The sequence below is a fragment of the Mus caroli genome, chromosome 15, assembly GCF_900094665.2.
Source record: "Mus caroli chromosome 15, CAROLI_EIJ_v1.1, whole genome shotgun sequence".
Classification (NCBI taxonomy): Eukaryota; Metazoa; Chordata; class Mammalia; order Rodentia; family Muridae; genus Mus; species Mus caroli.
In genome coordinates this window covers 769,847-782,788 of record NC_034584.1, presented here as the reverse complement: position 1 = coordinate 782,788, position 12,942 = coordinate 769,847, and the positions used below count along the sequence as shown (strand labels likewise).

Sequence of the window (12,942 nt, the reverse complement as noted above, 5' to 3'; positions counted from 1 at the left end):
GAAACTTTTGGTTCACACTGGCTTATAATATGAAGGTCATCCAAAAAAATCAATGAATTTTCAGCCTTTTCAACCTTTTCGTCAACATATCAAAATATTCAGAAGTGTGAACCTAAAGCAGTGTTTATGTCACCAAGGCCAACAGTCACTCTCTCATACAAAAGTGTTTGGTAGTCATTTCCTTTTAACTGAAACATTGCGAGACTGTTAAGACTCTTGGGAAATTTTTAAAAAACAAACAAACAAACAACAAAAACAACTAACAAATCTCAGAGAGTCCCTGAAACTTACCAGATTCACAAGTCCCGTTCTACCCCAAGGTTATATAAGTACTAAGAACTGTGCAGAAGTCTTTCCAACCTGTCAGGATCCCTGTAAGTCAGGAAGATAGCTCCATGGTAGCAGTTTTCATGGGTCCATCACCCATGATAGAGTAAGCTTTCCATGACACAAATGCCTTTGAATGGTCTATGCTCTGATAAGTAATTCCTGCCCATATTCCTGTAAATAACTCGAATAAATTCATGGATTCTCCAAGCTAGATGCCAGTGGTATCATTAATTGCCTCGGATCTTCTGGGCTATATCTCCTTCTGATCTCTATCCAAGTTGGGGAGACATTTTGTTCACATTTCCTCATGAAGTGTCGCACAACACAAGGTAAGTGCCCTGAACTTTGAAAGAGATTTCTACAGATCCTTCCATAATATGAGCTCTTTCCAAATGAGCTCTTACCATCACCGGCTTCCAAGAAAATCTGCACTGTTCATTCTCAAAGCCTTTATACTAATGAGCCAAGCTGCCAATTCAGTTACATTTTTAAACATCTTAAGATAATTAAAATCTTTCATCCATGTGTTGGAAGGGGTTAGATAGCTAACTGTTTTGCCTACAAATAGCTTTCTCTGACATCAACAAATGTACCAACATGCGCGTGCCTTTTTAAAACAATAGCTTATCATGACCATGTGATTTACAATCCTACTGCTAAGTTGACAGCATGCCCTTCACGTCCAATCAAGACCAACAACATTCTTCATGATCAATGTATGTCTTCATATGGCCTCTGGAGTAAAGATATAACCAAAAGAAAGAACTTGGAACAGATTTCAAATCAATGTCCTTCTTGTTTTATACATATTAGCCTCTAATACAAAGAACATAAGGAAAAACTTCAAAAAAAATTTTTATTCTGACTTTCAATATAGTTTACATTATTTAAAAATAAAAGCTTATCAGATAAAGACATAAACCATTGATTTACATATTTATAGAAGGTAAAGCAAAGCCCCTTCACTTAAGATTATGAGATGTGGCATCAAAACTACAGGAATAAGTGTGACTTTGCTGGGCCAGATGGTGCAGCTCCACCTACTTCGCTGGCTACATCAGGACACTCATCACTTGAAGATCTCCCTGGGCTACAGAGAAAGCCCAGGGCTAGCCTGGGCAATTTAGTGAGCTCTTATATCAAAATCAAAAGTGAGAAAAGGAGATTGGAGATATAGCCCAGAGGTGAATCACTTGCCTAACATGCCCAAGGACCTAAGTTCAATCACAGTGCTACAGGTTAGGAAACAAAAATAAAAACAAGTAACTTCATTCTTGCCCTCACTACCCACTTTTCTGTTTTTTGAGAAGGGATCTCGTTGCTTGGCACAGAGATCATGCTAGTACCGATCTCTTTATTACCTTCCCCCTGTCTCCTTAGTGATGGAATTCCAATCATGTGCTACTATATCCAGCTACCTTTTGGTCACTGAACATATTACTCTTAAAAGTGGAGGCAAATGTAACTTCACTGATAGATTGTTAGTATTTTTATAGTTTTATATATGAGTACATTATTAACATTATTTCCAACTCCCACCATCCATCTTCTCCCTTCCTTTTTCCCTTCCCCTCCCTCAACTCTCTCTTAGATTCATGGCCTCTTCTTCTGCAACTGTTGTAGATAGATGATAGACAGACAGACAGACAGACAGATGATAGATAGATGATAGCTAGGTAGATAGATACATACATACATACATACATACAGATACATAGATAGAAACAGACAGACAGACAGGCAGACAGACAGATCCTATTGAGTTTACGTGGTGTTTCTTGGGTATACATACATGTGTTTAGGGCTGACTACTTGATACTGAATAATATACTAGGGGTCTCATCCCTGATTGCTGATAAACTGTTCAGCGTTATCTTAAAGCTGGCATTTCTTTCTAGCTAGTCATTTCAGAAGTCCACTTACCCTGCATTGTTGCTGACTGCAGTTAGATCTTTTACTCCAGTCTTCAGTAAAGCTCCTATAAGATTCTCTGGAATACCACACAGCCCAAAACCTGTAAAGTACAAAAGGAAAACAATGTGCCTTGTAATGTTCTTTCAAGATGTGTGCACCATTCTTAATAAAAGAAAAACAAACCATAAATCGTGCTGTTAGATGTAATACTGCAAATACACAGCTAACCCTTATCAACACAATAAACAGCCGTCAGTCATGTAACTGGACCTCAGCGTTTCACAACATTATATATCACCAGAAACCATAGTAAAGGCTTTGACAGGAAAGGTTGGTTTTACGTCCTCAGAGGAAGGGATGGGATAAGAGATATAACCAAGCTTTGCATACACGTGTCTTGGGCGAAGCCCAGAGCTTTTCTATCTAACTACCCCTTGGCCTACGCCTGCAAGTTTTTAGCCTCTGCCCAATCTAATCTTCTGTAAGTCCAGACCTTGAAGGCTTCAGTTTTCCATCCTCCATCTGCTAACCTAGATGTAGAATGTTACAGCCCCCAAGACTTACTGCAGAATAAACTCACTCTATCTAGATCTTTCTGAACTCTGCCTGGCTGTTTCAACTCAGGTGTTCTGGCTCAAACTCCTCTCCAAGCAGACTGATTCAAAATGGCTTCTCTGGGCTTCTGACTGAATTGCTGTTTAGAAAACCTGCCTCTGAACTCTGTGAACTGACCTGCACTGACTATACCGACTACACAGCTGAAAGGAACTGAAGGAAACTTCACGAACTCAACTCAACTACATTCAACTCAACTGCACTAAATTCAACGGAACTCCACTCATTCAAGTGAACTGCACCAAACTCAACTGAACTCCACTCCACCTCTCTCCCTGCACTGCTCTTAAGTAGCCTTTCTTTCCTGTCTATTCTCCTGAGTCTGACTCATTCTGTCAAATCTTTCTCTGATCCATCACTTTGTCTGCTCCTCAATTATAGGTAATTTTTAGGAGTCTGTATTACAGCTAGATCACACAGACCTAGGTCTTTGGATATGATCCCTTGCTAGAGTAGCCATGTTGCTGGATTAAAATTCCTTTACATTTGACTAAGGTAAGGCCAAAAGTAATCAGTTCATATATAGCATGGGTACTATTTTCCCTCTTCATAATTCAAACCATATCCGGCTGTTTGTTTAAACATTCATTTTTATACATCTGTGTTAGTATATTGTACAGAACTAGAGCACTAAGCCAATAAATTTCATTCATTTTTATATCTTTAAAATCCTTCCAAAAGTGTTGGATTTAAGATGGACATTCAGTAAAGAGCAGCCCTAAAATAAGACTTGATTCCATATGCAAGACTCAGGAAGTTTAGTGTTAAATCTGAGGCAGTGGTTACAAAAGACATCCCAAAGAAGTAGCGGGAACAGAATATGGGAGGCTCAACAACACAGAGACCCTCTGCTCTCCTGCTCAACAAATACGGAACAATAAAGAGTGGGTAGGGTATCTGACAAGATGCGACACATGTTTCAAGTCCAGCAGAATTCCTAAGGATGTAGCGATCCATCGTGGCTCAAAGCTCCATCATGGTTCCTGATAAGATACCCGAAGTTCAAAACTCCAGCTTTTCAATTACAATCAGAAGGAGGAAGGAAAAGCCCCGCAGCAGAGTGCTAACCTTTCAGGGAGAGACTGTGATAGACAGGGCCATGGTGTGTCATAAGTAAGACAGCAAGTATGTCAGAGCTAACTGTTAAATAATTGGCATTTGGAATCTATACCGCTCTACCACATGATTTTCCTAAAACCTACGGATATTACCATCAAGAGGAAAACAGTCTCATTACTTACCACCAACCAGCAAGGTTGCACCATTAGGAATATCTTTTACAGCATCCACAGGATCTGTGTAAAACTTGGTGTGGTGACGAGTACTGACAGAGAAGTAGCAGACACACCCCTGAAACAGTGAAAACATTCCCAGTGAACAATCATTTGCAGCTCGACTTTACATGTTTTGCATTTTAATTGACAAAACTGTATGTCCACAGTCTATAACATCACATTCCCATACATGTACTCATTACAGAATGAATAACCTCACACATTCTTTTGTGTTAAGAACATTTCACAACTACTCCGAGTTTTCAAGTATAGTCACTGTTACGGATCATCACCACAGATATAATAGATCTGTCCCCTAAGCTTATTTCTCCTATCTAAGGGAAACATTGCGTCCTTTGACCAACATCTTCCCAATTCCTTCAACTTCTAACCTCTGTAATACCATTTTACTCTGTTCCTCTAACAGGATTCTCTCTGTTTCTCTGGCACAATTCTATCTGTAAAGAGTTGAGCCTTAAATAGTTTATCTTTGACAGGGTAGAAATGCCCTATTCCCAGCATCCCTTGGATCCACATCTTTTATTACAAAGGAAAAATCCAACTTTGTCACTTGTGACTAGTCCCCCAAAAGAATAAAAGTAGGTGCAGGGCATGGTGGTGCACACCCTTAATTCCAGCACTTAGGAGGCAGAGGCAGAGGCAGCCTGGTCTACAAAGTGAGTTCCAGGACAGCCAGGGTTCCACAGAGAAATCCTGTCTCAAAAAAAAAACAATAAAAAAATAAAAAATAAAAGAAGAAGAACAAAGATAGCTAACTCACATCGCATCCTGGGATGCAAATTCACAATGTTAGTGACATTAGTCACAATTTCTGATAGTAACCTAGCTTCCCACTCAGTACACAAATACTGAGATCCTACCTGTGCCAAGTTCCATACCGTTTATCTAATCTATATTATGGTATGACTACTGCTCTCTGAGGAGATTGTGGTCCAGGGTGGTCAGTTGCAGGTGATAGGAAAACTCTAAAGAGACAAGTGACGAACTGCACACCAGAGGACAGCCTTCCTTACACTGCTGTTATGGAAGCTGGAGAAAAGGTAGCAGACCACCACTAAATGGAGGGTTTAGTTGGCCACACCAGTGAACTATTTGGGCCAACAGTAAACACTGTGGTCTGTAGATGTTTTTTGTCACCTCCAAAGCCCATGTCAGAACTGGGTCCCCGTGGAACAGTGTTGAGAGGCAGTAGGACTTTCGTGAGGTGTGGGAGCTTGCACAAAGGTATTGATGCCATAGGGTCCAAACTTGCAGGAGTGCACAAGTGCCTTCTCTGACTGCACTGAATTGCTGACTGTCAAGCTCAGGCTTTTCCAGAGCGAGGCTGCCCCTCCTGCACACACCTGCTTGTCCCTCAGCTCCTCTGCCATGTTATAAAGCTTATTATATACACACAATGCTTTCACCAGAGGCAATCACCGAACAGTGGACTTTTAGTCTCCAATTAACCATGAGCTAAATAAACTTCTTCCCTAAGTGTCCAGGCTGAGATGTTTGTTATAGCCAGTGAGATGGGCCTCAAATGAGTCACTGGGTGAGCATTCATAAAACCAATAAGTTATTGCCCTGCAACTCCATCCACAATATGGACAAGAGAAAAGGAGGAAACGGGTTCTGTGTTAACTAATGACTCATCTTAACAATACTTTACTATTTTCCCACTATATTTAACCTGAAGGAGTGGAGAGAGGAACGGCTGTGCCCTGACAGACAAGCCCAGCTAGAACATTCCACCCACTGGGCTGCCCTACAGTATTTCAGACAGCTATGACCTAAGAATGTCAAAACCTATCACTCTTTTTTTCCTCTAAAAAACATTTTAAGTCTCTATCAATTAGCACGAAAGACTGTTTATGGGATCAACACTGAAACAAAGTTAAATGAGCAATAATGGTTGAGGTGACACACATGACCATGTGACTTTCATTCCTTTAAGTTTCTATTTTGGTCAAGGTCAGGTCTGGAGTTTGCACACGGCCCCAAAGCCTAGGACACAAGGAGAGAGAGAGTCAAGGACTTTGAAAGGGCTTTACCACAAAGGATGTTTGTTCTCTTCCTGTCCTGAACTAGTAAGGATTTTTTTTTTCTGTTTTAAACACACAGATACACAAGAGAGAGACTGACAGACAGAGTGAGTGAGTGAGTGAGTGAGCGAGTCAGGGTCTCAGAAGTAAAATATATGATAGACTGATAGACGTGGTGGTCCATGCCTGTAATTCCAGCCCCAGAGGGACGGCCGCATAGGCAGAATGATCCAAACTGTAAGAATGAGCAGGGGGACTAGTCCTGGGTTTTGGCTTCCTGTCATACAGTCCTTCCATGTCTTCTGAAAGTGCTCTATTGTTCTACTTTGTCATTTACACACAGCAAGTCTTTATGAGAACGCTGTTTTATAATGTGTAACTTTACGGTCATTATCTGTCTTGGAAAGGTGAGCCCAGGCCTCACCAGCATAAGGAAGGAAAGAGAGTTCATCTACATGCAGAGAGTCTGAAAGGTGAGGTCACCTTGGACTGCTTTTCTGTGGAATTCCACAGAATATGCTGGAAGAAGATTGGTTCCCCTGTGTGCCCCGAGAGCCTTTGAAGATTCAGAAACAGAAACACACAGCCACATGACTTAGCAAGAATCTCATCCCATTGTAGCAGCTAGTAATTAGTATTGTCATAGTACTAATTAGCAGTCAGCACTAATTACCCGGGGCTTGTCCCTCTCTGAACTTTTTAGGAAAAAAGAGAGCCTGGAAGAAAAGCAAGAAGAGAGAGAGAGAGAGAGAACACACAGAAAAGAGACCTTTCAGAAATATTTCAGACAAAGTGGAAGTTGTACTGCAGATGTAGTTCAGTAGCAGAATGCTTACCTAGCAGGCAAAAGGCCCTGAGTTCAACAGATGTGAGAGACTGTTACGAAAGTACCCATACAACTAAAATCCCAAATCAGGAAGGTATACTGGAGAGACGGCTCAGTGGTAAAAGCACTCACTATCACAGAGTAGTCGTTCAGTTCCGAGCACCCACATCTGCTGGCACACAAAACTGTCTGTAACAAATGCAGTTCCAAGAGACTCAAAGTCTGAAAATGCAGTTCCAAGGGTTACAGTGACTTCTAACCTTAACAGGCACATGCATGCATTGCCTGCATAACATGTATGCATACATGTGGTGCATACAAACTTATCAGGTCCTGCACAAAAAGACGTTGTAAAAAAAAGTAAAATCTGAAAGAAAAAAAAAACTAGCTGGGGTGTTTTCTTGAATATTCCAGGGGGTGAAAGTACCCTCCTGTCAAATTCTAGTTCAGTCAGGACTGAAGAGATGTGTCAAAATTATGTAACTACTAAGTATGTCTCTGAAGAGAGGTGCTATTTTGATCAAAGTCAGGTGAGGAGCTTGCAGAAGGGCTAAAGATGACAACTGTCACACAGTTAGGATGAAGCTTGTCTGCCTGACTACAGGAAACACCTGGGGGATGTCATCCTCCTTTGAGAAATGATACCTTTTATCCACTCCCTTCAAAGATGGCAACGTGGGTTATATTTGTTGAAGACTTTCAAAACGGCTTTATGAATCCTCTCCCTTCCTTTAAAGCCCATTCTTGTCCTTCTTTCTTCCCCTTGACAATATCTTACTATGCGGGTCTGGCTAGTCTCAATGTCCTGGGCTTAAGCAACCCTCCTGTCTCCATCCCAAGTAGCTGGGACTGCAAACACACACCACTATCCAGCAACATGTTCATCTGAATTACACTCCAGTTTGCCAGTCTGCATATTCAGAGATTACTTAGCAAAGCAGGAATCGAGTGCAGACAGTGGGGCAAGGAGGAAACTCAAAGCCCCTGGCAAATTGCACCACAGAGGATCAAAACCCACCTTAGGATCTCCAAAGCAGGCCCTTAAAGGGTTGTTTTTTTTTTTCCTTTTCTATCTTACACACACACACACACACACACACACACACACACACACAGACCAGGTCCTCTATTCACACTGTGTCCCTGAGAGTCAAGAACTATCAGTGTCACTGGCACTAATTCTTAAGATTTGGCAACTAGGAGAAAGTGTATTGCCGATACCATCTACCTTCCTTCCTTAGACAGGCAAGTTCAAAGAGGCTCTTTAAACTACACCTAATTAACCTCTTCCAATATATTTTATAAATGAAGTGGCGTTATCTAAAACCAAATGCGTTGGTGAGGGATTTCCCTAGTGTGAACAGAACCCTGCATTTGAGCCATACCAGGATACCTGTAGTTCCAGCACCAGAAACAAGAGGATCAGAAATTGAAGGCTAGCCTTGGCTATATACCATGTTCCAAGCTAACCTGGGCTTCATGAGATCCTACCTGGAAAAAAGTTCATGTGCCAGCAGCTGCCAAATAAATAAAAACATAAATTATTTTCATATTTGCAGAGACTACCTAAGAGAATATGGGGCAATACCATGCACAGCTCAGAGAGCTATTTATTCTGGGGTATTTTAGTTGTGAGCCTAGCCTTTAATGGCTGAGCCATCTCTCCAGCCCATTCTTGGGTATTTTAACCAAGCTTTTAGTCACAATGTATTTTACTGGTCCACCCTCCTATCTTCAGCAGAACCCCATTTTATTATTGGTAGTAATTTCTCATATTAAAATTGAGTGAGAAAACAGTGACTAAGGATTTTGATGAAAAAAACAAAATTCTTGGGGTGCAAAATGTCTTTCGGTGTAACGTTTCTCCCATTAACATTTCCATTTTAATCTTCAGTTTCTTACAGCTAACCACAGAAGTCTTACTCCATGGTGGAACCTAAACTTCATCCCCTGACTTCCTTTCTAACCATTCACTGACACTATTATTTCCTTTACCTATATCTCTCTTCCATGTCATCCAACACTTGAGAACTTAGTAAAATATATGTGTGTGTGTGTATAGTGTATGTATGTGTGTGTGTGTGTGTGTGTATAGTGTATGTATGTGTGTGTGTGTGTATATAGTATGTGTATGCATATTATATATACACATATGCTATATTATATATACTATATAATAAATAGTACATTATATATGTGCTATATTATATATCATATACACATATTGTAATATACTATATATTATATATACATATACCATACATTATATATACATATTCTATCTGTAATATATATACACACACACATATATTTTACTAAGTTCTCAAGTGTTGGATGACAAGGAAAAGAGATATAGGTAAAGGAAATAATAGTGTTCTAATATATATATATAACATATATGTATGTATGTACATGTGTGTGTGTGTGTGCGTGCATGTGTTTGTATCTTGGTAGGGAAGTGTTGTGCCACAGTGAACCTCTGGAGGTTAGAGGACAGGACAACAAACAGTAGTCAGTTCTCTTTCTACCATGTAAGTCCTAGGAATCGAACTTGAGTATAAGTCTTTGTGCGGCAGCTTTATTCATCTCACTGGCCCCAACCATTTTGTTTTTCTTTTGTTTGTAAATATAAGTATTACCTCAATAATAGAGTGATAGAGAACTATACACCCAAGTGGTGTCTAAATGTCACCTCACAACTGTTAAAGAAATCATGACACAGAAACGTTGATATAGCCTATATTAGTATGGAAGTTTGGTAAACAAAATCAGGAAGAGATGTCACGGAAAGAGGAAAGAAAACCAGTTAGGAGGAAAAGGCAGCACTATTCAGGTGAATAGCATGCAAGCTTGCCAGGAGGAAGCATCTCTGCCAAGAGGAATCAGCCAATGTTCAACATGAATCAATCCACTTAGAACCTACCCAACTAGATTGAAAAGCACAGCACCAGACTGAAAGCTTCCAGGTAGTTCCAGGTCATGCTATAGCTCCAGACAAGGAACTTGTTCACCATGAAAGGGAGCAAGGCAGGGAAAGAAGCAAGGATGAAGGGAAATGAGGAAGGAGAGATGGAGAGAGGGAGGGAGAAGGACAGAGGAAGGGAAAGAAGGAAGGGTAGAGGGAAGTAGGAAGGAGGGAGGGAAGGAAGATTTTTTTAAGCATGGTAAATAAGTACACACCTTTAATTTCAGAATTCTGTAGGCCCCCATAGCAAGATCCTGTCTCCCAAAACAAAAGCATAAAAGCGTTTTTTAAATATCTATCTCAGTTTACCTGTTGGCTACATTTAGCCAGAAAGTATTCAAGGTTACTGAAGGTATCCGCCAGGTTCTCTCAGGTGCGTACTAAAATGAGTATTCTTGGCAGAGCAGTCTGCAGTGTTGAGGGAGGCAAAGGGCTGAGGTATACCGTGGTCCCAGTGAAAGGAACACACAGGCATTACAACTCAGCAGAGGCAGATGACTTAAGCGCTAAGCAAGCAACTGTAAGGCCAACCAAGGCATAAGCGGGCAGAATACTCCAGAGAGCAGGAGCTGCATCTTCGTTCCTCATACCTGAGAAGCCTAACTTTGAACTGGGCCAGGAACTTTTTATTAACCCATAATTACAGCCCATCCACCTAGAGGTTTGCTGGCTTGAGAAATGGTTTAATGATTAGATTGAAAGTAGGGTAGACTAGAAGTGAATAATTTAAACTTAGAAAAACGTGCACTGTCAAAAGAAAGTTTTTGACCTTGGCCCAAGGGCATCCCTGTGTCCTGGTTTTTGCATCTGCTCCATCATTTGCAGCAGGCTGGCTGGTGGTTAAGTGCTCTTTTAATAATGTATTTATACATCCAAATCTACATTCAATTACCCAAATGCCTCCTTTGAGGAATTTAACAACGCAATGACTCAGTTCTGAACCATTCCCTAGCACACGAGGGAGTCCTGTGATGACATCTTTAGATTCTCAACACTCAGAGATTGAAGGCAAGGAAATGAGCAACAGGGGAAGGAGTTCAAGAGCACACAGGGCAAGTACATGCCCTGCACGATGCACTCTTCTTAAGTTCAGGACTGCAATTTGAAACCTCTCCAAAGAAAACTTTGCAGGTTCAAGGAAGAGGCTCCTGAGCAAACTGAACCCTCCAAGGTGAACCCACCCTCCTCCAGCTCAGTTCCTTGGACCCATATTCAAATTCAACCCGAATGTGTGCTTAGAGGCTAGACCCTCTACAATGTATAAGCAAAAACATCCACCACCAGCTAGTCCGCTAGGAGGGCGACTCAGGATACCATTCTGTGGGTCAAGGTGGTTTTTTTTTTTTTTTTTTTTTTTTTTTTTTTTTTTTTTTTTTTTTTTTTTTTTTTTTTTTTTTTTTTCCCGGGCTTTGAACATTGCAAGTCTCTAACCTGGAGGGGACAGAGAGGAATTCAAAATAAAGGACCGAGGCGTTTGCAAACTGCAGCGGAGCGCCGCCGGCCCTCCATCTGCTTCCAAATGCTTGGCAGGCTAAAACGCCCCGTGACAAGCGCTCCAGTCCGGGTTCCCCTTTCTACCGCCATATAGGGAAGGGGAGGATGGGAGCGGCAGTCCGCCTCCGCCGCGCACAGCATCCGCCCACTTGGCGGTGAACTTGAGCCAGCAGCGGTTAACCCGGCCCGGGGTTCTGGGCCTCAGCCGGCGCCAGCAGCTCCCTCAGGTGGGGCGCAAGCCTCTGCGCGCCGCCCTTCTCCGCTCCGCTCCTCCAACCCGCCCTTACCTAGGGCGGTGGCCCCGGAGACCCCCTTCCCAAGGGCGACGGCCTGGAGCCTGGAGTCTGTAGTAGTGGCGGGAGATGGGGACGCGAGTCCCTAGACGCCGACAGTCTGTCTCTAAGGCGTTGCTGCGTGGCTTTGGTGCACAGAGCCTCTCCACCGCTGCAAGCACAGCGGGGAAGTGGATGGAGAAGCAAAGACAGACAGACAGACAGACAGACAGACAGACAGACAGACAGACAAGCGGCGGCGGGGCTACCCTGAAACCCGAGCGTCTCCAAGCCCCCACCCCCAACCCCCGGGCAAGGCGCTGCAGAAGCCAGATCCCCGACCAGAGGCGGTGAGGATGGGCAGGGCAAAGAACGCGCGCGCCGCTCGCGGTTCGTCCGCGCGTGGCCTTCCTCTTGCCCCCCTGCACCTTCAATTTACCTTATGCAGGGCGCCCCGCGAGCTGCGGGCGGCGGCGCCGAGCCGAAGCGCAGAGGACAGGAGTTTGAGAGCCGCCATCTTCGGCCCCGGGTGCGGGAGGAGGTGGCGCGCGCGGGAGTGCGTGCGAGTGCTGGTTGCCGGGAGCCGAAGCGGCGTCACCGGCTAAGAAGAGAGAAGGCAAGGCGAGCTGTGGGGCGGGATGGAGGCTCGACCGCGCGTCAGTGACGTCCTCGGGACCTCAGAGCGGTGCCGCCCCTTGCTGCCTGCTGGCTTGTCAAGGAGCGAGACAGGGAGGGGCCCACGGCTAGGAATGGAGAGGCTGCACAGCTAGGATGAGCCCCGCGGGTTGTGCCGGGACCGGAGGTGCTGGGCTCCAGCTCGTCTGCCGGCACACCCGCAGCGGCGGGCGCTGCACTCAGGCTGGAGGGGGCGCTAGTGCCTGCCTTCCCCTCGCGCAAGGCTTGGCATCAACCAGGGTTTCGGGTTGCCAAGGGCCTGGAGGGTCTCTTACTGAACGCGTTACTTTTCCAAGTCGCCCTCTGGAATGAGTACAGGTACAAAGGGTCACTGATAAAGATCTCCTCCCAGATCTAGACAGCTCACCTTTCAAACATTTCTCAACCCCACCACCCACAACTCTCTTCAAGTCTGATTTTGCCCTTAGTTTCCTCTGAAACCCAGCAGCGTGCTGACTGACCCTCATGAGACATGACCTGCTTAACCGACAGAGGGACAAGATTAGAACTGGACTGTTCCGCATCATCCTAG

At 43.5% G+C, this 12,942-nt stretch overlaps 1 protein-coding gene across 1 annotated transcript in view; it reads right to left on the bottom strand.

Moving 5' to 3' along the window:
- Positions 1 to 12,591, bottom strand: part of Oxct1 (3-oxoacid CoA-transferase 1) — a 124,446-nt gene extending 111,855 nt beyond the window's left edge. Inside the window, exons 1-3 of the mRNA XM_021182934.2 lie at positions 12,175 to 12,591; positions 4,101 to 4,209; positions 2,254 to 2,344 (exon numbers count right to left, since the gene is read on the bottom strand). Of these exons, the coding sequence (XP_021038593.1) occupies positions 2,254 to 2,344; positions 4,101 to 4,209; positions 12,175 to 12,252 (278 nt within the window). The 5' untranslated portion in view covers positions 12,253 to 12,591. The remainder of the gene's footprint in view (positions 1 to 2,253; positions 2,345 to 4,100; positions 4,210 to 12,174) is intronic.
- Between the last annotated feature and the right edge of the window lie 351 nt (positions 12,592 to 12,942).